This window comes from Acomys minous, assembly GCF_964271855.1.
Source record: "Acomys minous genome assembly, chromosome: 3".
Classification (NCBI taxonomy): domain Eukaryota; kingdom Metazoa; phylum Chordata; class Mammalia; order Rodentia; family Muridae; genus Acomys; species Acomys minous.
Genome location: NC_140485.1, coordinates 26426352 through 26449664, shown reverse-complemented (window position 1 = coordinate 26449664; position 23313 = coordinate 26426352). Strand labels below are relative to the sequence as shown.

The 23313-nt window shown below is 52.2% G+C and overlaps 1 protein-coding gene across 3 annotated transcripts in view; it reads left to right on the top strand.

The window, feature by feature from the left end:
- The window catches only part of DUOX1 (dual oxidase 1), a 35317-nt gene extending 12127 nt beyond the window's left edge, over positions 1–23190 (top strand). For all 3 annotated transcript variants that reach the window (XM_084776903.1, XM_084776904.1, XM_084776902.1), the window contains 22 exons: positions 657–832; positions 1096–1214; positions 1827–1964; positions 2630–2743; positions 3471–3670; positions 4236–4421; positions 7657–7882; positions 8044–8137; positions 8379–8554; positions 10724–10793; positions 11200–11325; positions 12122–12300; positions 12512–12742; positions 13257–13356; positions 13560–13609; positions 14972–15099; positions 19021–19174; positions 19535–19767; positions 20031–20189; positions 21322–21477; positions 21562–21690; positions 22473–23190. In XM_084776903.1, coding sequence (XP_084633029.1) covers positions 657–832; positions 1096–1214; positions 1827–1964; positions 2630–2743; positions 3471–3670; positions 4236–4421; positions 7657–7882; positions 8044–8137; positions 8379–8554; positions 10724–10793; positions 11200–11325; positions 12122–12300; positions 12512–12742; positions 13257–13356; positions 13560–13609; positions 14972–15099; positions 19021–19174; positions 19535–19767; positions 20031–20189; positions 21322–21477; positions 21562–21690; positions 22473–22595 — 3267 coding nt within the window. In that variant the 3' untranslated portion in view covers positions 22596–23190. The remainder of the gene's footprint in view (positions 1–656; positions 833–1095; positions 1215–1826; positions 1965–2629; positions 2744–3470; positions 3671–4235; positions 4422–7656; positions 7883–8043; positions 8138–8378; positions 8555–10723; positions 10794–11199; positions 11326–12121; positions 12301–12511; positions 12743–13256; positions 13357–13559; positions 13610–14971; positions 15100–19020; positions 19175–19534; positions 19768–20030; positions 20190–21321; positions 21478–21561; positions 21691–22472) is intronic.
- The last annotated feature ends 123 nt before the right edge of the window (positions 23191–23313 follow it).

Here is a 23313-nt window from a genome sequence, read left to right as displayed (position 1 = left end):
CACACACACACACACACACACACACACACACACACACACACACACACACACATAAATGTAATAAAAATAGAATTAAGGTAAAAACAGGGAAGGCAGAGGCAGAAGTATCTCAGTTCCAGACCAGCCTGGCACAGAGAGAGACTCTGTTTCAAACCAACAGCAGTGCAGTAGATAGTCAGAATTAAAAAAACAAAACAAAACAAAACAAAAAAATCACTCTCAACTTGAAAGCATGGTCGTTCCTCTGCCTCAGTGGTGGGATTACAGGTGCGAGCAACTGCAACCACAAACTGCTAGGGATTTAGTTGTTTAAAGTTTTCTTTTTATTGTTGTTTTTAAAGTCTAAGGATAGAGCCCTTTATAATAGCCTTCAGCCACTCAACCACTCACACTCTGATTTGTTTCTCAGGTTCCATACCTCCTCAAGAAATTATGTAGAGGACTAGCTGTCGGTTTTATTCAAATTTCATAGAACAGGAAGTTGAATGTGTGGGAAACTTCCTGCAAATGAGCTCACTTGTGTAAAGCCTGCCTGGGGTGTAATAAGTTCTCTCTAGGAATGAGTTACTGTTAAGGTCATTTGTTGTTATTGGCCCTGGGGCTAATGCCTGGGGGCTGTCTCTCTGCCTGGTCCTCCCAAACACCCTCTACTCCAGGTGCTGGAGGCCACAGCTGCCCTATACCATCAGGATCTGTCTCGGCTGGAGCTGCTCCCCGGAGGGCTTCTGGAGAGCCACGGGGATCCTGGAGCCCTTTTCAGCGCCATCGTTCTTGACCAATTTGTCAGGCTACGAGATGGTGACCGCTACTGGTTTGAAAACAACAGGAATGGGTAAGGCTTGCCTGGGCTTTGTGTCTCAGACTCTACCGTGGCCTCGACCACAGGCCCTCTGCTTGGCCCCACATAGCCCCCACGGGCCTCCATTGCAGCCCCTCTGGGTCTGTCAAATGAGGGCTGGTCTCTGACAGCTCCCTAGGCTGCCAGACTCTTAAACGCAGCTATGAACCAGACACCCTTTTCCCATGGGATACCTGAGTGTGAGGTCCTAAATCTCCCCTTAACCACAGCAGCTCCCCCGCCTCTCCTGTGCCTAGATTGTTCTCTAAGGAAGAGATCGCAGAGATTCGAAACACTTCCCTACGGGACATCCTAGTGGCTGTCACCAAGGTGGACCCCAGTGCCATGCAGGCCAATGTCTTCTTCTGGCTTGCAGGTAAGTGACTTAGAGGTGGCTGGAGGGTGTGGGTCCAGAGTCTTGTCCTTTCTCAACTGTGGGCTGGATGACCACTCCAAGCGAGGTGTGCGCTAGGGTTCTGGACTTGAGAAGCTTGGTTCTAGGTGCCAGGGCCGCTATATACAGTTTCCTTCTGCACAAGCTTAGTAGGTGCTGGATTGGTGGCAAGGCCAAGACACCCAAAGACCTGGAGTAGATTCTTACATTCAGATGGAACAGGATGGGGGTTGTGCCTGGCATTAGGAGGGCCAAATGAGGGTAAAGGGTATTATATTCCACAGCAGTGGTGAAAGAAGCTGTGTGTGTGTGTGTGTGTGTGTGTGTGTGTGTGTGTGTGTGTGTGTGTGTGTATGTGTGTGAAAGAGAGAGAGAGAGAGAGAGTGTTAGAGATTTTGAAGTTCATGCTGGGACCTGCTTGCTACCCACATAGGCAAATGTCATAGTCTTGCTACAATGACAGAGGCTAATAGCTCCTTCCTCCTCTCTGGTTTCTTGAGTACCCTCACCTCTTCTGTTAACACCCTCCTCAGTGATCTCGTGCCAGATTGTGACCCAGTAGTGGGTGTTCTGACTTCCTCTGCCTCCCCCCAGGAGACCCCTGTCCACAGCCAAGTCAACTCAGCACCAAGGGCCTGCCAGCCTGTGTCCCCCTCTTCGTTCGGGACTATTTCAAGGGCAGTGGATTTGGCTTCGGACTCACCATTGGGACTCTTTGCTGCTTTCCCTTAGGTAAGAAAATGATGGGTACGCAAGGTGGGCTATCAAACTATCAAAGGGTGTCATCTAGGGGGTGGGTTGGAGTTGTTTTGTGGATGACAACAAATTCAGAAAGTACTGTCCCTCTGGGTGGTGAGAAAACATAAGGGGAAGGAAAAGTGTCCAGGTGCAGATAAGTGATCTCCAGGGAGATTTGCCTCCCAGATCTCCTGGGATGCCCCGGGCCCAGCTTGGTCAAGAGCCTGTATGAGCCCCCTGGTTCACAGCTGCTTGTAAGAGCTTGCCAGCCTAGGGAGCTGTCAGAGACATCTCCTCCACTGAGAAGCAGAGCTGGGGCAGACACAGTTTCTGGAACAGGAGCTGGAATGGTAGGGCTGTGTGGTGGGTGGCCCAGCATCCTGATATGGTGTGTCTAGCTTGTGGCTTGAGGAGTCTGGACTTAGTCCCTGGCTGGGAAAGGACCTGAGTAATGGAGGCCATGTGGCAAGACTGATATTTTAGACACCACACAGAGTTCCCTTGGGATGCAATGTGCCCCTTCCTTGGAGCCTCAGAATTTGAAAGGTGGGCAGCAGGAGCGTCAGAAGATAGGGATCTTAGGATCTCTTCCTGAGGGAAAGGGGTTGAGATGGGAGTGACTTCTATCTCCCACGACCCTTCGTTCTCCTTCTTACCAGTCAGCCTGCTCAGCGCCTGGATTGTTGCCCGGCTTCGGATGAGGAATTACAAGCGGCTCCAGAGACAGGAGCGCCACAGCATCATGTCTGAGAAGCTTGTAGGAGGAGTGGAAGGTAAGTCTGGGGGTGGGGGGGGAGCCAGAGCAGTGATGGGGAGGATACACTTAGGGCTATGGTCCCTACCCTCACTCCAGGAGCCCGAGGAAAAGGCTCTTCTTTCTTAGGGCTGTAGGTAAAGCCAAGGCAGGTTGAGGAGAGCCGGGGTAGGCATTGGAGCTTCAGTTCCCCAAGCCTCAAAGCTCCTCCCAATGATCCTAAATAAATGGAATGTGATAAAGTAGTGGAAGAATCAGAAGAGCCACTTTCATCCTGAAGAGCTATGACTCACAAGTCCCTAACGGCTTTGTGGCATCTTGTGCTGAAATTGCAGGCAAAGCGAGTAATTAATGGGGTCAAGTAGGGTTGGAATCCTGGTTCCATCGCTCTGGACTGGCTGTTGGGCCTTAGGCAGATTTTGTTCTCAATCTCTCTAAACCTGTTTCTTATTATCTATAAAGTAAGGATCCTAATGGTGCCACGTATCTTAGGGTGTGAAAAACTGTAATAACTAACTCAAAGCACTACGGGGAGCATCCGGCAGACACTCAGGAAACAGTGGTCCTTAGTTCTCTTCATGGGTTAGAGGAACAGCAGACCTGTCGAGAAGAGGATGACCCTCAGAGCCCAGGAAAGGGCCAAGTTGCTGCTGAGACCCTGCACTGGCCCTCTCTCTCCCCCGATACACTTTGCCACACGATACCAGTTGACCCCAGGTGACCCAGCCCCGTCTCTTGCTTCCCAGCTTTGGAGTGGCAGGGCCGCAAGGAGCCCAGCAGGCCAGTGCTTGTGCACTTGCAGCCGGGACAGATCCGAGTAGTAGACGGCAGGCTCACTGTGCTCCGCACCATCCAGCTGCGGCCTCCACAGCAGGTCAACCTCATCCTGTCCAGCAACCGCGGACGCCGCACCCTCATGCTCAAGATCCCCAAGGAATACGACCTGGTATGACCCAGCTGGTCCCCATCACAGATGAGGCCGTTGGCTGAAGGGGAAGAAACGCTGAGCCCAGAGGCAGGGTTTCTAACCTCTAGTCTCCAGATGTGGTGCCTGATAGAGAGAGAAACTTGCGCATGTCTGTCCTGTTCTGGATCTGCCGGCTCGCATGCTTTCCTTGCACTCTGGCAGCCGTTGGCAGACTCCTTCCTTGCTTAGGATGTTCTTGTGATTCTTAGCTATGAGTTCCTGGAAGAAACTGGGACCTCTTCTCCATTCCTTTACTTCGGTCTCTGGTAGATTTTCAGGGACTTGGAGGGGAGTTAAACAGGCTCTCGGGTTCTGACTACCTGGTTCACAGTCTACCCCACCCTTTGACCCCTACATACCTCAGGCTTTTCTCTAGTATTGAGTAAGTAGATCACTTAAGTTCATTGTCTCTTCGGTAAATGGAAAGACAGTATGGCAAGGCCATACCAATGACCCACCCCCCACCCCGGTGAGATCCGTGTAAAACAAAATGCCTGTCCTTGGGAGGTGGACGCGATTGCCTCTGCTCCTGCTCCCTTTGTAGGTGCTATTGTTTAACATGGAGGAGGAGCGGCAAGCGTTGGTGGAGAACATTAGGGGAGCACTGAAGGAGAGTGGCCTGAGCTTCCAGGAGTGGGAGCTGCGGGAGCAGGAGCTGATGAGAGCAGCCGTGACAAGGGAGCAGCGGGGTCACCTCCTGGAGACTTTTTTCAGGCACCTTTTCTCCCAGGTATGTACATGGGAACAGATCTGGTGTGCGTGTGCGCGCGCTTGTGCAAGCAGGTGCGTGCACATGTGTATACGTGTGTACCTGTGGAGGCATCCTTTCCTACATGAAGCCATGGAAGTGATCATTCAAATCCCAAGGCTTGAGTTTTCATATGATAAGTCTGTCATGATTTTAGGACTTTTATGTTACTGGAGCCCTAGGCCAGTGGCCAAATCTGGAGGGGTAGGGGTAGGAGTAAGGGTAGGGGTAGGGGTTGGGGTAAGGGTAGGGACAGGGGTTGGGGTAAGGGTAGGGGTTGGGGAAAGGGTAGGGGTAGGGGTTGGGGTAAGGGTAGGGATAGGGGTAGAGGTAGGGGTGTGTTTCAACAGATTAGGTTCAGCTGCTTGCCTTCCAAACCAAAGTAATTGTGTCTAGTGAGGGAAGGAATCCAATCAACACAGCCACGTTGGGAAGACAGGGATGGAACATGTCAATGCTGTCTTTACGGGTCCAGACATGCACGTCCAGTTAGGGTTACTGACGTGTACTTGCAGATTATATAGGGAAAGGGCCAGAAGAGAGGCCTACAGGCATTCATAGTCAGTCAACCTTAGTCAAACTGTAGTCTTTAGTTTCGGTTCTGAAAGTGGGCTGGAAAGAACACACTACTCTGTCACTTGGGGGGACATTCTGGTTCCCGTAAGGTGACTTGGATTGCTCAGGTGGACAGCCTCAGTTCCCATCATGGAGTAGTTCCTTCTGTTCAGGGAGTAATCGCATCCTGGGGTGATCTGCCTGCGGGCTCTGCTTGCCGTTCCTGAACATCAAGCCGACCGCAGGTTGAGGGCAGTCATAGAGATTTTTAGGGCTCTGGAACAGGGGGTAAAGTCTGGTGGTAAAATACCTTCGCTGCTCTCGCTGCCGTCAGCCTTGAAAAGGGATGGAAGTGGGTTAGGTAAAGTTAGGGCTGATCACCCCAATGCCATCAGGTAGATTTTTGTTTTGTTTTAAGGATTTATTTTTAATTATGTTCATGGGGGTGAGGGACAAATGAGTGTGGGTGTCCACGGAGGGCAGAGGCATCACATCTCTCTGGAAACTTGAGGGACAAGCAAGTAGTTGTGAACCTTCTGAGAAACCTGACGTGGGCACTGGGAATCCAAACCTCTCGAGGAGAAGTCTGTGCTCTTAACGCTCAGCCTTTCCTCCAGCCCATTGTATCAGATTTTAGAGAAACACTCATTAGGCAATCACCACGCCTTTGTGCCTGAGGTGAGCGGAAGCTGAAGCCCAGATGAAATACACAATATAAAGGCACAGGTGCCAAGGTTTATTCTGCTTTGAGGGGTCTGTAGCTGGGGCTCTTCTGCAAAAGCAGTCTCTCAGTCCTTTTCCTATTTAGTGCGTGTCTCTTCCCATCTCAATCTTGTCTCCTGATGTAAGGCTCCGAGGAGTCGATGAATAGGAATGAGGCGGGGCAAGCCAGTCCTGTGGGGTCCCTGAGAGCCATAGTCCATCCCTTTTTCGGAGAGAGCACGTGGAGCATTAACGTCTACCACATGGACTTCTGGGAACTACTGGGAAGTTGTGGGAAAATTCCCAAGACCAATGGCTTCATCTGGTACAAAAATAAAGATAACCTGAGCAGAACAGTGTAGTAGAGATAGGAAATGAAGGGTAGAGAGCACGCTGGCACACGCCTGTAATCCTAGCACTGTGGAGGGAGAAACGGGAAGGTTCAGAGTTCGAGTCCAACCTGGGCTGCTGTCTCAGAGCCGAGGATGTCTGCGGATACAGTAAGTGGTAAAGTGCTTGCTGGGATGTGTAAGACTTGGGTTCTATCCACGGCGTGGGGCTCAGGGATAGACACAATTACAATATGCGTCCCATACTTAAGAAGCTAAGCATCCTATCAGGACAGGGATGATATTCACTGGGAAGGGATGAAGATTATAAAAGTGATCCAGGAAACACGTGTTCGAGGACGTTAGATGAGAAAAACTTTCAGTCTGGTGTAAGATCATGATATAGGTAAGACTGGCAAGGACACAAAGCTGAAAAAAAGTCCCGGCCCAGGAGAAAGGAGCGAGTAGGGCTAAAACGCTACAGAAGGGAGAACAATTAATGTCCGAGGAGGAGAGGAGTGGGTAGCTGGAGAGGATTCACAGAGGAGACTGCTATTTAACGGGCATGTGCACATGGACTCTGGGCGAAATTTAACTCCCCAACTAACTGAATATGGATGGAGTTTGCACAAGAACTGGGCGGGGGCGGGGGTCCTCAGCTAGTGGGGTGGGGCTCCTTGCTAGGGCGCGAATAGGACCTGGGCACCTGTACTCAGTTCAGACTTCACGAGGGTGAAGGGAAGGCCTTGTTCTGTGTGTTTAATGGATTGCCAGGTCTCCCCCACAAGCTGCCTTGAACTTTCCGCTTTCAAACCATTCCCTCCACAGCCTCTCTTGGTGATTTCCATACTAACCCGCGAGATGAGCAGGGCAGGTGAGGGAACGAACCCCAGACAGCCAAAGGGATGTGCCTGAGGTTATGTGGCACACAGGTGGCAGAACTGGGACATGAACCCAGCTCTCTTGCCTCCAGCCGCAGGCTCTTTCCGCTAAGGCACCTTGTTGGAAGGTGCAGCACTTGCCTCATGAAAACACAGGCAGGCTTGGGGTGAGCAGCTCTGTCGATAGGCAGGAAAAACAGGTTTTTTGGTCTGTGGCCTTACCTGCTTCCCTTGCTGTCTGCTGTCTTGCTGGCGCCAGTCCCTGGGAAAGTTGGAGATAGCCCGCAAGAAGAATTCTCCTCTCCCACACCTTTTAGACATAAGACAGACATAACGGATTCATGTAGTCTCAGGAGCCCCAAGTGGAGGCCTTCAGCTTGGCTTGGAAAGATCTGAGAGAAAAAGCTATCAGTAGATAAGGCCTGTCTTCCTTCCATCACCACTACTTTCTCTCCGGCTCTTCTTCCGCTGTGTCTCTGAACACCCCGTGCTCCTGTCAGAGCACATCTGGGACCTCTTGGTTCTAACTCCAGATACCCAGGTTGAATCAAATGTGTATACTTGGTTCAGTCAGTCAAATCCTGGAGCCATGGAGTCATGGAGTATAATAAATATAGCTAACTCACAGGCCTGGGCTGCTAACGGGGGTCTGTGCTGGGCAGATGGCCTCAGAAAGTGGCCCCACCACCCTGCAAGGGAAGGATGCCTCCTACCTTTTTTTCTCTCACCTCTGTGGCTGCCTAAATGCAGGTGCTGGACATCAATCAGGCAGACGCAGGGACTCTGCCTCTGGACTCTTCGACTAAAGTGCGCGAGGCCCTAACCTGTGAGCTGAGCAGAGCTGAGTTTGCTGACTCCCTGGGCCTCAAGCCCCAGGATATGTTTGTGGAGTCCATGTTTTCTCTGGCCGACAAGGATGGCAATGGCTACCTGTCCTTCCGGGAGTTCCTGGACATCCTGGTGGTCTTCATGAAAGGTGAGGAAGGAGAAAGTAATTGTCCAGAAGGAGAGGGGCACGGGCATTGAAGTGGGGCTGACCTGTGGAAGCCGGAGATCCCTGAGGCAGGCGCCTGAGAGTCTAGTAAGGGTTTCTAGAGGTTGGGTGGGGCTCTCCTCACAGACCCCTCCTTCTTCCAGGCTCCCCCGAGGAGAAGTCCCGCCTTATGTTCCGGATGTATGACTTTGACGGGAATGGCCTTATTTCCAAGGAGGAATTCATTAGGATGCTAAGGTTGGTCCTCTCCAACAGCCAGGAGAGTAAGTGAGGTCATGGACTCCCAGGAGCAGAAGGGTCCAACAAGGGCACAGCCGAAGCATAAAGGAGAAGTTGGGGTGTCCTCTCTATCTTTGTAACCAGAGCCTTCTAAACTAGTGGAGGGACTTTGGGGTTCAGCGGGCTGGGACCCTGTTATAGGGGGTCCTGAAGGAGATGGTCAGTGAGCCTTTGTGTCTGGGCTTGGTGCCAACCCTAGGTCCTTCATTGAGATCTCCAACAACTGCCTGTCCAAGGCCCAGCTGGCCGAGGTGGTGGAGTCCATGTTCCGGGAGTCTGGCTTCCAGGACAAGGAGGAGCTGACCTGGGAGGACTTCCATTTCATGCTGCGGGACCACGACAGCGATCTCCGATTCACGCAGCTCTGTGTCAAAGGTGGGGCTCACTCTGTTTGGCAGGGCTCACTTAGGAGTTGGGTAGAATTTCTATATGCTTTTAGGAGCCCCCAGAAAGACTTTATTAAAAAAAAAGAAGAAGAAGAAGGAAAATCAACATAATAACGAACACATATCCAGTGTGAATTATATTTTTATACCCGTGTAATTATCAAATGACATTGCTAATTCCTTTTTATTTGTATAGAGAAAGGGGCCCAAGAAGATAAAAGTGCCTTGGGCCCATGAATGTATCCTGACTGCTGCAGTGGGTGGGGTAAGGATGGGGTGGGAGACTTTTTGTTGTTGTTGTTGGAGACCAGAGTCTTGCTAGGTAGATGATGGATGGTGGGTGGTGGATGGCCTGGAACTTGCTGTGTAGACCAGGCTGGCCTTGAACTTGTGGCAGTCCTCCTGCTTCTACCTCCTAAGTGCTGAGGTAACAGGTGTATGCTACTACACCCAGTCTGCGGTAGGAGATATTGACGGGAACCCTGTTGCCTCTCGCTCCTTGTCCAAGCCACGCCCCCCTTGCACCTCTAAGCTTGGAACTGGGAGGGAACAGTGTCCCTTTGTTACAACTCTCCTTGGGCCAGTCTGTGTTCTCCTCATCTGGGTTGTATGGTTCTGGTATATTTGGGGGTCGGTCCCTCATCTCCCACCCTGCCTCCAAGCTAAGTGCTCAGTCAACGTTTGATGAGTGCATCAAGGCCCAACTCTATTGTCCTTCCCGCTACTTCCTGCCCTACCTGTGTCTGACTCAAGTGGGTGGAGGCCAGGGTCTGAGAGAGGGAAGGGACAGACAACAAGCAGGGGGTGGGTCTGTGTGTGGCCTGTTCTGCGCCATCACAATGTCTTTGTGATTCTCCTTGAGGCATGCTGAGGCCAAACCTGGTCCTTCCCAGATTACGAGAAGAGTTGGGGGTGGCAGCATTGCTGAGAGACGGTTGCGAGTTAGGCAAGATGTGGATGAACTTCTGCATATAGTTTCCTCCGGCCTGAGGGCAAGGGGAGCCGGCGAAAGCTGATTCTGTAGCTTTCTGCTCTTCCTAGGAAGGCAAGGCAATGGGCACTTGGGCTTGAGGGCAGAGGCCAGGGAGGCACCTGGAAGTGAGCCAGGCTGCACCGTCCTGGAATCAGCAGCCCTGGGATGGCTAGGCAGGGGACCGAGAATGAAACAGAAGGTTAACCATGCCTAGTGTCTTGTTTCTCTTTTAATCATCTCTGTGCCTTCTTGTTTCCTTCTGATCTTATTTGAAAGATTTGACATGACAGAAAAAGGCACAAGAGTATTGCAAAGGCCCCCCCCCCTTCACCAAGATCCCCGCTTGATGGCCATTTTTGCCACAGTTGCTGTCTGTTGGACAATTGGAGAGTGTGGCTATCTGTACCTGGTTTTTAAACATTTGATTTTGGAGTCGGAGAGGTGGTTCCGTGGTTAAAAAGCACGTGATGCTCTTGCAGAGGACCCAGGTTCAATTCTCAGTACCCACCTGGCAGCTCACAACCATTTGTCACCAAGTTCCAGGGGATCAGATGTCCTCTTCTGGCCTCCCTCGGGCATCGGGCACGCATGTGATGCACATAAATACATGGACACAAACACTCAAAAACATAAAACTGAAATAAGTAAATCTTCAAACACTTGAATTTCACATAGATCAGTTTGCCATGAGCTAAGGCATCCTCAGGGTTGGTTCAGAACTTAGAAGCCCCCCCCACCCCACCCCAACCCACCCCACCCCCGCCGAGGCTGCAGGCCTTCTGTAAGAAGGATTTGCAGCTCAGCCCCCCTCCTGCCCCTCCCACTCCCCCACCCCACCCCCAGAGGCTGCAAGCCTCCTGTAAGGATTTGCAGCTCAGCGTTGCTTTGTTCTTAGTGTTTGGCTCCTGACAGGAATAATGAGATGACATTTCCAGTATTTTATTACGAACGTTTTCAAACACAGAAAAGAAAAATTTTGGGGTCGCCTCCCTTATAGCTGTGTCTATGTGAGTCCAGCTCCCAGTGGGGCTAGGAACGGACGCTGGGGTACCCAGACGCAGGACCTCCTTTGGATAGAGACTTTCTACAGGCTTAGACATAGGAAAGAGGGGACCCTGTGCCTTGAACCAGGCTCTCCTAGACCCTGGGCTCTGAGCTGTTTCCTAACCAAGCTCTGCATCGCAGGGGTGGAAGTGCCTGAGGTCATCAAGGACCTGTGCCGGCGAGCCTCCTATATCAGCCAGGAGAAGATCTGGTAAGCTCCCATCTGACTATATTGGGTAATTGTCATTTGTTCCCTAGAATGGCTGAGGTTGCTGCCCACCCCCACCCCACCTCTGCTGTGCCGTGCTGCATCTTTATGCAAATAGAGAAAGAGCCCACTTCCTCCAAGGGGCCAGACACACGGTCCCACATCGGAGTGAGGAGAAAGCCTGCTGAGATTCAGCAAAGCTCACACAGTGCTTGTGCCGAGTATCCTTGTAGAGGACACACTTATATCCTGAGGCCTCAACTTGTACTCACTCTCCGTGTGTGCCTGCCTCTCTGTGGCACTCCTGCTGTCCCGTGTCGAGGGATCTGATCTTTCCTGCACAAAGCTGGTTTGGAGGCAGGGCAGGGCAGCAGGGGATCAGATAGTACCCCTTGCCTTTCCTTCCTAGCCCTTCGCCCAGAATAAGCGCCCACTGTGCCCGCAACAACACCAAGTCGGAGTCATCACCACAGAGACTACAGTGTCCCGTGGACACAGACCCTCCTCAGGAGATTCGACGGAGGTTTGGCAAAAAGTACGGCTGCTTTGCCCCTCGCCTGTGCATCCCTTCAACGCTCCATTCCCTGGTTCAGGGCGCTCTGCTTTTACCGGCAGATAAATACCCTCTGCCGCAGAAAGCTTTGGTGCACCCATCACTATAGCTCGCTATGACTAATGCCAAATGGTAGGAAGGGGCAAGGGAAGTTCAGTTCTTTTCTCACCTCTGCCTGGGAAGTTGGGAGCAGGGGAGGGGACTCACTTTATAGACCAGGCTGGCCTCGAACTCACAGCGATCCATTTGCCTCTGCCTCCCAAGTGCTGGGATTAAAGGCGTGCGCCACCACCGCCCGGCTCAGCTACCTTTCTTAGACAACCTAGGCTCACCTGCCTAGGGATGGCCCTGGCCACAGTGGGCTGAGCCTGCCTCCATCAATCAACAAATGCCCCCACAGACATGCCAATCTGATGAAGGTAATTCCTTAGTGGAGGTTCCTTCTTTGCAGGTGTGTCAAGTTGACAAGTGAAGCTAACTCTCTGACAGTGAGCCTTCTAAAGGTTCACTGTGGGAGCCTGGTGGGAACTACAAACAAGGAGGGGAAGGGGCCGTCTGTGAGTGGACCCTGGTGGAGATGGAGTCTATCTCCAGATATGAAATAACCAGTTGAAAGTCAGCCCTCATGTAGACTATGGGGCAAAGCCTTTTGGGGTCTGAACCCTGGGGCATGAGGCTCTGTCCTTCCCAGGCTGTCCCTCAGAGGCTCTCTTCGGAGTAGCGGGTTTCCACTTGTACTCAGCCTCACAGGCCAAGGCTAAGGCTCCCTGTCTCCCAGGGTAACTTCGTTCCAGCCGTTGCTGTTCACCGAGGCACACCGAGAGAAGTTTCAACGCAGTCGACGCCACCAGACGGTGCAGCAGTTCAAACGCTTCATTGAAAACTACCGGCGCCACATCGGCTGTGTGGCAGTGTTTTATGCCATCACTGGGGCGCTCTTTCTAGAGAGAGCCTACTGTGAGTGACGTCATATACCACAAGTCTGGGGTCTGGGACTGGAGCCCATTGTGAGTGACACACATCGTGTGTGTGTGTGTGTGTGTGTGTGTGTGTGTGTGTGTGTGTGTGTAGTGTGTGTGTGTGTGTGTGTGTGTCTTGGGGTGAGGGTGAGGGAGCTGCGGTAAGTGACAATAGCATCTTCTACAACTGCACTGTTTTCCCTCCACAGACTACGCTTTTGCGGCACACCACACTGGCATCACCGATACCACCCGCGTGGGCATCATCCTGTCTCGGGGCACAGCGGCCAGCATCTCCTTCATGTTTTCCTACATTTTGCTCACCATGTGCCGCAACCTCATCACCTTCTTGCGGGAGACCTTCCTCAACCGCTACATTCCCTTCGATGCCGCCGTGGACTTCCACCGCCTGATTGCCTCCACAGCCATCATCCTCACAGGCAGGGGCTGCTGCTATGGGGTTCTCTTGGTCCTTTTTGCTCTTGCTGGATTCCCTTACCCCCCAATCGCACTTAACTTTAATGCCTGTCTTGGGTGGCATTCTCCATAAGGATGGAGTTAGCTGGGCAGTGAGTGGGATGAAATTAAGCCCAGGGGCCCATCCTGCCCGGAATGACGTTTTCCTACACTTTCAATTAAGGCGGCCCCCTCCCCAACATCTAATCGGCAATCTACCAAGACTTGGGCACAAGGGTACAAATTACTGCTTTCCTAGTCCTTATGTTTTAAAGCAGATCTGTGAAAGGAACCAAAGGAATGAGCTTCTAATGGTGTAATTTCAGAATCATGTGCTTGTGTTCATGGGTGGAATGGGGGTGGGGCGGGGGGGAGGGGAGCAGGAGAGGTTGATTATGGCTCAACAGCCTGGACTCTAAGGGTGCTGTTTCAATCCTCCCTATCTGTGTAGCACTTGAATGTGTCCCTGAGTTCACCACCCTGTCTGGTCTTTCTCAGTCTTGCACAGCGCTGGCCACGTAGTGAATGTGTACCTGTTCTCCATCAGTCCACTCAGTGTCCTCTCTTGCCTCTTTCCTGGCCTCTTCCACGACGATGGGTAAGTGCGTGTCAGGAACGACTCTCTTGAAGGTAGAGGACACATCTTCTTGGCCCCAGAGGACAGGGTCGCCTTCTGGGATGGGACTGGGCCACTGGCAGAAGGAGAGAGCAGTGACTAGGTTATGCTGCTCCTCGGGGAACTCTGGGAGAGGTCCTAGGGAAGTCACCTCATGCCTCTTCTTCGCTGCGCCTTCCGCACAGGTCAGAGTTCCCTCAGAAGTATTACTGGTGGTTCTTCCAGACTGTACCAGGTGAGAATTCTCTCCCCTTCTATCGGTGTCTAGGCTTGACTCCAAACCCTAGGTGCTGGCCTCTGCCACTGAACAGCCTTATTCTCTGAACTCCTATGGCCGCCCCGAGGAGGACACTCCTAGGCAGTAGGAGACTTAAGAGACTCCATTACGATGCCCCTTCCCCCAACCTTGGACCAGTTCCTCCCTAGGTAGGGCTTCCCTGCTGCCTCGCTTCATATCATGACAGCTGCTTTGAGAAATGCTGTGCCCCAGCTGCATGGCAGAAGGACCAGGCTTTTAATCAAGCCAGGCACAAGCCCCCATCCACACCATAGGATGTCTTGACAAAGGTCATGGTAGGGGGTGGGGGGACCCCTAACCTCCTACAATCACCCATTTCATAGCTGTGAATAGATTATGGCTTGTCCTAAACCCGTTTATATTTTCAGTCTGTCTTGTCCTCAGGGTAATGTGTTTTCCATGCTCACTCCTTTCTGTGAAATACAGCAGGCTTTTCCTTTTTCTTTTTCTTTTTTTTTCTTTTTTAATCCTACTGCTTTGAACTTCAGAGGGCGCTTGCTGACTTCTGCACACTGGGATTTAGTGGATAAGACTGTATTTATGCTCTTCTCTCTGTTCACGACTTTACAGGCTGTGGTTCAATCCCTTTTTAACCTCTGCTTTTCCACACATCAGGGCTCTAATCTTCCTAATGACTGCCTCTCTCCTCCTTGATCACTGGAGGGTGTTCTGTGTTTCCACACCTCCATCTCGGCTCCAGCATTACCCTCTCTGTACCCCGGGCATGGGATCCTCCAGGAAGGATGGGGCTTTCTACCAACTCTAGGCTGGCCAAGGAACTCTGGAAATGTGCTGGGTTAGTGTGGTCCCATGCACAAATTGGTCCACAGTTCATGGCATGTCCTATGATATTCAAGTAGAGTGGTGCAGTTTTGACTCCGTGGGGACAGTGCCTGGTATTTCCCATGTTTTATCTAGAGATTTCCGTGCGTGCATTCACTCAGCACACGTTTATTCGAAGCCTGCAGTATGCTAGGCCTTGCAATGGGAAGGAGGATCAGTAGTGAGACAGACCTAGTATGGTCCTTGTTTTTGAGGACCTGAGGGTCAGGAAAAGGACTGATATTTAACGTGATGACAGGCGGAAAGGCCCTCAGGCATAGAGGACGAACAAGGTCTGTTGAAATGAAAGGTACCTGTGATCTGGGCTGTGCTGGGGAGGGAAAAGAGAAGCTTTTAAGTCTAAGGCCACTTTGCTACCCCTCCATTTTGGACAGAGTATGCCTGGCTGGATACCTCAGAACACACCCTCCGCACAGCACTACACTTTAGTCTTCTGCCCTTCTGTTCTCTTCACAGGCCTCACCGGGGTGCTACTGCTCCTGGCCCTGGCCATCATGTATGTCTTCGCCTCCCACCACTTCCGGCGCCGCAGCTTCCGAGGCTTCTGGCTGACCCATCACCTCTACATTTCTCTCTACGTCCTGGTGAGGGTTTTTGGCTATGATCCATGCCCGTGGGGGTATGGGCAAGACATTCCTAGGGAGGCAGTGAGGGCTGGGACTTTTTTTTCCCCCCGTCCCCTTAGTTATTTCAAGCATTCATTTCTCCACATCCCTTTACAAAGATGAAAATTATAGTGTGGGGCTCTCCAGTAGGTTGACCCCATTATGCAGCTCTTGGAAGGTCCCTCCCTGCCGTGGGTTTCTTCAGTAGCAGGCCTGCCAGGCTCATCCACATTCCTCACAGACCTCCCCACACTACTTCTTTCCAGTTCTTCCGCACCTTTGGGTGGCTGTTTTCTTGGTTTGAGGGTGGGCTTCTTGCACCTTAAGGAAGATTCGCCTTTTGGAGAAACTTCAAAGGGTTCTATTTTTGTTCTGATCATCTGATCAGGTCATCTGATCATCTGAGAACGCATGAGCCATGTCATCTAGCCACACGCCACCTGTAAAGTTAGTAAGGTCACTCAAAGCACCAGCCACACTTCTGCTAAGATCGACTTTACGACTCCGCCTTGTTATATTCTGGATGGAGCAACTGGTTCAAGAGGGCGCGGAGATGGATTACTGGAGAATAAGGAATTTATTCAATGTGTTATTAATTAATACCATGGGCAGACAGACAGACAGAGGTGCAGATGGCCTGGGTTCCAAGGAGAGCTCAGGCCCCAGTACCAGAGACATTAAGGCCAGGTCTTTGAAGACAGTCAGAGCCTAGGTGGCAGAGGAAGGGATCTTCTACCTTTTGAGGATGGGGGAGGTTCACAGCAAGAGCCTGCAGCCAGGAGGAGGCAGGGGAGCAAGTGGAGAATAGAATGTGGCATCCCTTTGGTGCAGACTCACTTCCCCAGGAGATGTCACGACACTGGCCAGCCAGCTAACTCAGGACTCAGAGCCAGTGCCTGACAAGTGCATGTGAGCGTGGGCCAGAGCAGAGGCTGGGTTCTAACACTATCATTCTTATACACCTATACTGCCTCCTTCTCAACCCTGGCTCCATGTCTTCTCTCCTTCGTATTCCCTCTCTTCTCCCGTTCCCTTCACCCCCCCTCCCCCACTGTGCTGTCATCAGCTGATTCACCTGAACTCCTGAGCCGACTCTGACCTGGGTACCCTAAGATGACTGAGACGTTAAACCAGGTCCCAAGGCCCTCACTTTTCCCATCAATTGATTGACGGAAGAGCCCAAAGCCCCTATGACTAGCGTGTTTATCTTCTAGCAGAACAGTACACAGGAGTCTCCTTTGTTCTGAAATGAAGACCAATACCACTGTTTGGGCGTGGCTAAATCCTGTCATTCCACGTCCCTCCTCTCAGATGCTGCTCTCTCTCCAGTGGGAGGACATCTTCCCTGTGGCTCAGCATTTCCAGATTCTGAAACATCTACTTTGGCTTAGGATATTTCCTAGAACTGCTGATGCTTGTTTCCAAAGAAATCTCTCCCTCCTTTGGGAGCCGTGGTTGACTAATTTCCTCCCTCTCCACTTACCTACCCAAGGATGGGTGGAGCCCTGGCCTGCTGCCTACTTGCATGTGCTATGAAATGGTTCTTGTTTGTGGTGATGAAACTAGTGGGAAGACCCAGTAGAGTGGTTAGCTCGATTCGCTAAGTCCAAGACTGCTTTCTGATTGATTCATTGTTGCCTATAGACATCACTGTGTCACTGGGCAGTCCTAGGCTGGCAGATTGAGAGCACCAGGGCAGTGAGATCAGGGATTGAGCAACCTCTCTCTTATCACTGGGGTGGAGGGAGGCAATTGGCTCTGGGCAGAAAGGAAAGTTATATGTAAAGGACTCCAGTATAGAGCCTCGCCCGGCCCCCAACCCCCCTCCCCTCAGAAAGAATGTCTAAGTTGACAACTCAGAACTGAACTGCGCTGCCACCTGTAGGGAGAGATTAAGAAATGTGGGACCCTCGTCTGGGGAAGGAATTCCTGAAACAGAGACCTGAATTCAACTAACCAGACAGCAACAAAGAGTCTCTTCTGTCTTAGCTCTGCGTGAAGTTCAACAGAGGTGGCCTCTCTGAACCTTGCCCATAGGAATGAGGATGGGCTGCAGAGACTGGTGCCATATGCACACCAAACAGAAGGGCTTGCTAAGCAGAATGCCCCAACAGGAAGCCATAGGAAACCGTGGGAAAGACAGAGGAAACCGTGGAGAGGAGTTTTACTTCCACTGAACTGGTTAGGGCCAGCTTTGAGAGTAAATGGGACTCGGGCTACAGCTTTAGAAAGAGATTGCTCAACAGTGACAAGGTTGAATGGCAACTGAAGAGCAATCCTGGTAGCAGGACCTAGGTAGAAGGGCATGCACACAGATGGAGGGGTGGGGAATAGTGCTAGAATATTCAGGGGGCAGAGGAGACATGCCTGGGTAGCAGCAGGACATGCTGGCAATGTGTGGGGGTGGCCGATGAGGCGGGATGGTTGCGGCTTATCAGAGAGGCCGCGCTACGTGGTAGGGCACAGAAAGAAAAGAGCAGTGAGTGAGGAAACGAGGCTTGGACCACACCCGTAATTGGGGGGTGGCAGATGGAATGGGGCCAGCGCAGGAGCTGGGAAATGAGTGGCCGGGGTGGCTGAGGCAGAACCAGCAGAACACTGTTGTTTAAGTGGCAGTGAGACAGGGAGGTGAAGAGGGGGGTCACTAAGTGTCACAGGCTGTGGAGTGGGAACAGGCATGTCCTTAAAGAACGCCTTGCAGTAGAGTCAGGGAACACCTACCTGTAGTCCCACCTACCTGGGAGACAGAAGGAGGAGGACTGCCAATTCAGGGTCTGCCTGGTCTACAGAGTGAGTTCAAGGCTAGTCTAGACAAATCATTAAGACTACCTCAAAAGAAAAGGAAGAAGACAGCTGGGATATAGCTCTGTGGTTAAAACAAAACAAAACAAAACACTTAATTAGCACGTGTGAGGCTTTTAGGCTTAATCCCTAGAGAACAAAAGAAAAGAAAGAAAGAGAGGAATAGAGTCCTGGGTGGAGCGGTGTTAGTCTGTCAGGTCACTTCTGGAAAAAAGCTGGGCTAGTTAGGTATTCTTAGCCACTAAAAGGTGGAATAAACAGGACAGCCCCTTCCCCGACCATTGCTGAGGGCCAAAGGTGTAGCCAGCAGGCACCACAAAGATCCAAAACAATGCCAGGACGGTCCCCACCTCCTCAGACCATTCAGGGAAACAGTATGCACGCATGTGAGCAAAAACTGGTTACAGGTGATGGCAGATTACCAGGGAGCTATTATGTGGCAGACAGAAGACTGAGGAGGTGCTAGCTCTGCTGAGACTGGGGGTGGGGGGGCGGGGAGGTGGGACAGGGGAAGCCATGGGGAGAGCTAGGGGTAGGACAGCTCAGGCTTCCCCTTACCCCTCCCTGTAAGTGCAAAGATTCTGCACCCCAAAGGACTTGGACTTGAGGTACAGGGAGGAAGAACCAGCTGGCAGGGTGCTGCAAGGCCCAAGGGTACATTGGGAAGTTCACTAAAGCGTTTTAGACAGGACATGAAACAAACAAGCAAACAAACAAAGTCTTTAAAAAGTCATGTTGGCAGGTGTGTTGATGTAGGTTTGTACATCCTGTACTCAGAAGGCTGAGGCAGGAAGCTCGACCCGAGCTCAAGGCCTCGGCTACATCTGAGATTCATTCTCATTCTCCCCTCCCCCCTCACCACACTGGGTATCTCACGGAGTCCAGGTAGGGTTCAACTTGGCTATGTCTGGGATAGTAATATTCCTTTGGGGGATAGAGGCAGGAGCAGTGGTGTTAGAATCTAGAAGGAACTGATCCACGGCGAGGCGGGGAATGGACACCCCAGTGGAGAAGGTCATGGGGTCTAAGGGCCAAAGCTGGCCCCGCAGTCTGTTGTACATAGCACTGCGTCTGAGTTGTACTCTTTGCTCTGTGCAGCTGATCATCCATGGCAGCTTTGCTCTGATCCAGATGCCCCGATTCCACATTTTCTTCCTGGCCCCAGCCATTATCTATGTGGGGGACAAGCTGGTGAGCCTGAGCCGGAAGAAGGTGGAGATCAGCGTGGTGAAGGCTGAGCTGCTGCCTTCAGGTACAAGCCTGGAGGTTTGTGAGGGGACCAGCTTGGTTACTAAGGCAACTGATGGTGCAAACAGTGCCTGGACCACTCTGGTCTACTGGCCTGGCCCATTAGAGATAGAAGGGACCTGGGGTTATTGGGAGAGATAATCTTTGGAAGCAATCGTCTTTGCTAGAAGATAGGGCCCTGCTTAAGACAGAGTGGAGGAGCCTAGGCCAGGCTTCTTCTTGCCCTGGGCACCTCCAGTTCCTTCTCAAGGCATGGTTCTAATAGAAGAGTGTCTGCCTTGTCATCAGAGCTGAGACTGTAGTTGGAGGAAGCCATACTGTTGCAGGGTTCAAGGCAACGGTCTCTTGCATCATCCCTTCCCAGGAGTGACCCACCTGCGGTTCCAGAGGCCCCAGGGCTTTGAATACAAGTCAGGGCAGTGGGTGCGCATTGCATGCCTGGCTCTGGGAACCACCGAATACCACCCTTTCACACTGACCTCTGCACCCCACGAGGACACGCTCAGCCTGCACATCCGGGCAGCAGGACCCTGGACCACCCGCCTCAGGGAGATCTACTCACCCCCAACGGGTGACACCTGTGCCAGATACCCAAAGGTGCCCAGACTTTAGGCCACATTATCTAGACACTCCTATATCCCATGCCCATCCCCCCACACACTGCCGCGGCATCACCAGGCTCCCCGGGATACTGCTCCCTCCTTCAATTCAGAGAATGGTGGTCCCAGAAAACACCTCAGACCCAACTCCACCATGCACTTTTCCCGATGTCAGGTAGCTCCCCCTCCCAGCCTACTGATTCCATTTCTGGCTTCAGAACGATGGCCACACTGAATTTAAAACCACTGCCCTCCCTACAGCTGTACCTCGACGGGCCATTTGGAGAGGGCCACCAGGAGTGGCATAAGTTTGAGGTGTCAGTGTTAGTGGGAGCTGGAATCGGGGTCACCCCCTTTGCCTCCATCCTCAAAGACCTGGTTTTCAAGTCATCAGTCAGCTGCCAAGTGTTCTGTAAGAAGGTGAGTGCCAGCCCACATTTCCCCTAACGCGCTGCCTGTGTCTCCTGCCTCTGCCCACATCTCTTAACATCTGGGCAAGGGCAAGCTGGTCTGAAACCTGGAGAGGGGTGGTGTGTTGGAAAGATGCCAGGGTATCCTGACAGGCAGAATTGGTAACCTGACATCTGTAGGCCTCCGCCCAGTTTCCAAGAGCTCCTTCACTCAGCCATCAGGGGCTCCACATGGGAATTGCTTGTGGGAGTCTCTCCAGGAAGGGCTGAAGGGAGGCAAAACCAAGCAAGCAACCAACGAAACTACATTCCCTCATCCAGAAGAGGCCAGCCCTTGGAGCACTGGCTGGGAGAGGGAAGGGCACCTTTTGGGTGGGGCACAAGTAAAACTGGCTCAGGCCTCACACGAGGTGGGACTTGCAGGTGGGTTGGCCCGAGCAGCACAGCCAAGCCTTCAGGCCCCCTCCACACAAGCCCCTTGTCTGTAGTTCGGACCCAATGGCAGGCCCCTGCTTGTCTCTCTGGGCCTGGCAGGTGAATCAGGTGTGCTGGAATGTGGCGGGCAGAGGCCCAGCCCACATGCCGTCAGCACTCAGAGGGTGACAGCTCCTTTCCTGCCCTTGTCCTGTGCCAACTCTTCTCTGTCCCTTCACCCGCAGCACCTGGCTTTTCCTCTTGAAAGCTGAAGTTGGCTCCCTACCCCGGGGGTGGGGGGTTTGGGGATGGGCTCCCTCTGACCGCACTTCAGGCAGCTAGAGATCGCTAAGGTGGCTGCTCTATGACATGCCCTTCAGCTCAAAGTTATGCTCAGAGGTGGCCAGCCTCCTGCCCCTAGCAGCACCCATAAAGGAAGTGCTGGCATCAGCTTGGCCGGAGGAAGCTGACTCGGATCCAACAGACCTTCATCTCAGTTGTGGGAGGCTCTCTGGTGTGGCACCAGGCTGCCTTTCACTCCTTCCTCTCTCTTTGTCCATGGCGATCCATCTCTGGCTTCAGAACCCCACTCTACTTCCCATACATCCTATTTCCCATGTGGTCCGGGGACAGGCACAGACTGGCTAAGGTTAGAATTCTGTGTTGAGATCCCTGCCATGCAGGGAAGCCAAGCTGAACTGGCCCTGAGCCCCGGTGTGTGTCCTCAGATCTACTTCATCTGGGTGACAAGGACTCAGCGGCAGTTCGAGTGGCTGGCTGACATCATCCGGGAGGTGGAGGAGAATGACCGCCAGGACCTGGTGTCTGTCCACATCTATATCACCCAGCTGGCTGAGAAGTTTGACCTCAGGACCACCATGCTGGTAGGTCAGGGCCAGCCAGGCAGGGCAGGTGGGCCACTGTCAGGGTCCTAGCAATGACCTCCCTCGCCCGTTTCACTCCCCCAGTACATCTGTGAGCGGCACTTCCAGAAGGTGTTGAACCGGAGTTTGTTCACGGGCCTGCGCTCTGTCACCCACTTTGGTCGCCCTCCCTTTGAGCCCTTTTTCAACTCTCTGCAGGAGGTCCACCCCCAAGTAAGCCTACTCCACATCTCCGTTCTCTTTTCCTTTTATCACCCTGGGGTCTGAGCAAAGCCCTCAAACCTGCTCCATCCGGGAGAAATTCGGTCATTGCTGAGATTCCTCCATCCCTTTGGGGGTTCAGTAGGTTACAGACTGAAAGGGTGGATGGAGGGTTACTCCTAAGGTGGTTAACGAAGGACGAAGGGAACAAAGATATGCCAGCTCTGTAGCCTGAACTCAAGCACTAAGTGGAAGAGCTCATAACACAAATACTCCTTACTATCCCCTCAGGGCTATGCTCACGCTCAATACTGGGCCAGCCCTTTCCCTGGATGTGGAATAGATCTCATATACACATGGAGCTGTCCGTCAACTTGAACACCGATCACGTTGGCCCTCCTGCAGTAGTAACCTAGCACTTAAAAATGTGAGCTGGACTTAAGAGTGAGATAACCCTCACCATGCACGGTGCAAAAATAAACCTTCAGCTGGGCGTGGGGGCGCACGCCTTTAATCCCAGCACTTGGGAGGCAGAGGCAGGTGGGTCGCTGTGAGTTCGAGGCCAGGCTGGTCTACAAAGTGAGTCCAGGTCAGTCAAGGCTACACAGAGAGACCCTGTCTTGAAAAAGGAAAACAAAACAAAACAAAAAACACCTTCAGTGGGTGCACTGGATGGTCTTTAACAGGGCCAAAGAGCTAGCCTGCACCACAAACACGAACCTTACTCTTCTTTCCCATACTGACTCAGCCCTGCCTGTAAATACGTTCGCTTTTGACTCTTCCTCCTGCGACAGGTCCGAAAGATTGGAGTCTTCAGCTGCGGTCCCCCCGGCATGACCAAGAATGTGGAGAAGGCCTGTCAGCTCATCAACAGGCAGGACAGGACTCATTTCTCTCACCATTACGAGAACTTCTAGGCCTCCTGCCTGGCAACTCTACCCACTACTGCCCGGCAGAGCAGGGCCTTTGCCTGCACCTGAACTCAGTACTCCTCGCTTCTGGCTGCCTCAGCCTTGGCCCCCTTCCCATCTGCCAGCGTGGTCCAGGTAGCTGTGCTCAGCATCATGTGTGGCCTCAGAGATCTCTACGGCCAGAATGTGTCTGAGCTTGGAGAAGAGGGACTGTGTAAGAGCTTAAGGCTCAAAAGTAGGGGAGCTTTCCAGTTTGGACAAAGTGGGAATTCTTTTAAGGGAAAAACAAAACAACTCAGTAGACAAGCGGTCGTTTGTGTAGGTAACTGAGGTCTAAAGATGAAGTGGTGGTAATGATGCTGGCATCTTTGAGCTCCCTTCACTCTGCAACCTTCCTCTTTTCTGGGTTCCCCACTTTCAAAATGGCTGGGAGATGTCTTAAGAACAGGCAGGAGCAACTTACAGAATGCCCCAGGACCAGCCTAACCAGACAACTGCTCTCTTTTTAAAATGTAGCCAGACCCTTCTGTGCTCACTAGTCCCTCAGCCCTATTTTCCCCACCTCCAGTAGTCTCTTTTGCAAATAAACTTTATTTCCATCTTCGGGGTTCCTTTTTTTCTGCCTCAAGGCAGGATGAGGCTAAGAAAATCACCCACCCAGTGGGCTAGATATCTTGCCAGTACAGCAAAGGCTGAGGAAGGCCCCTTCCTACCTCCCCACTCT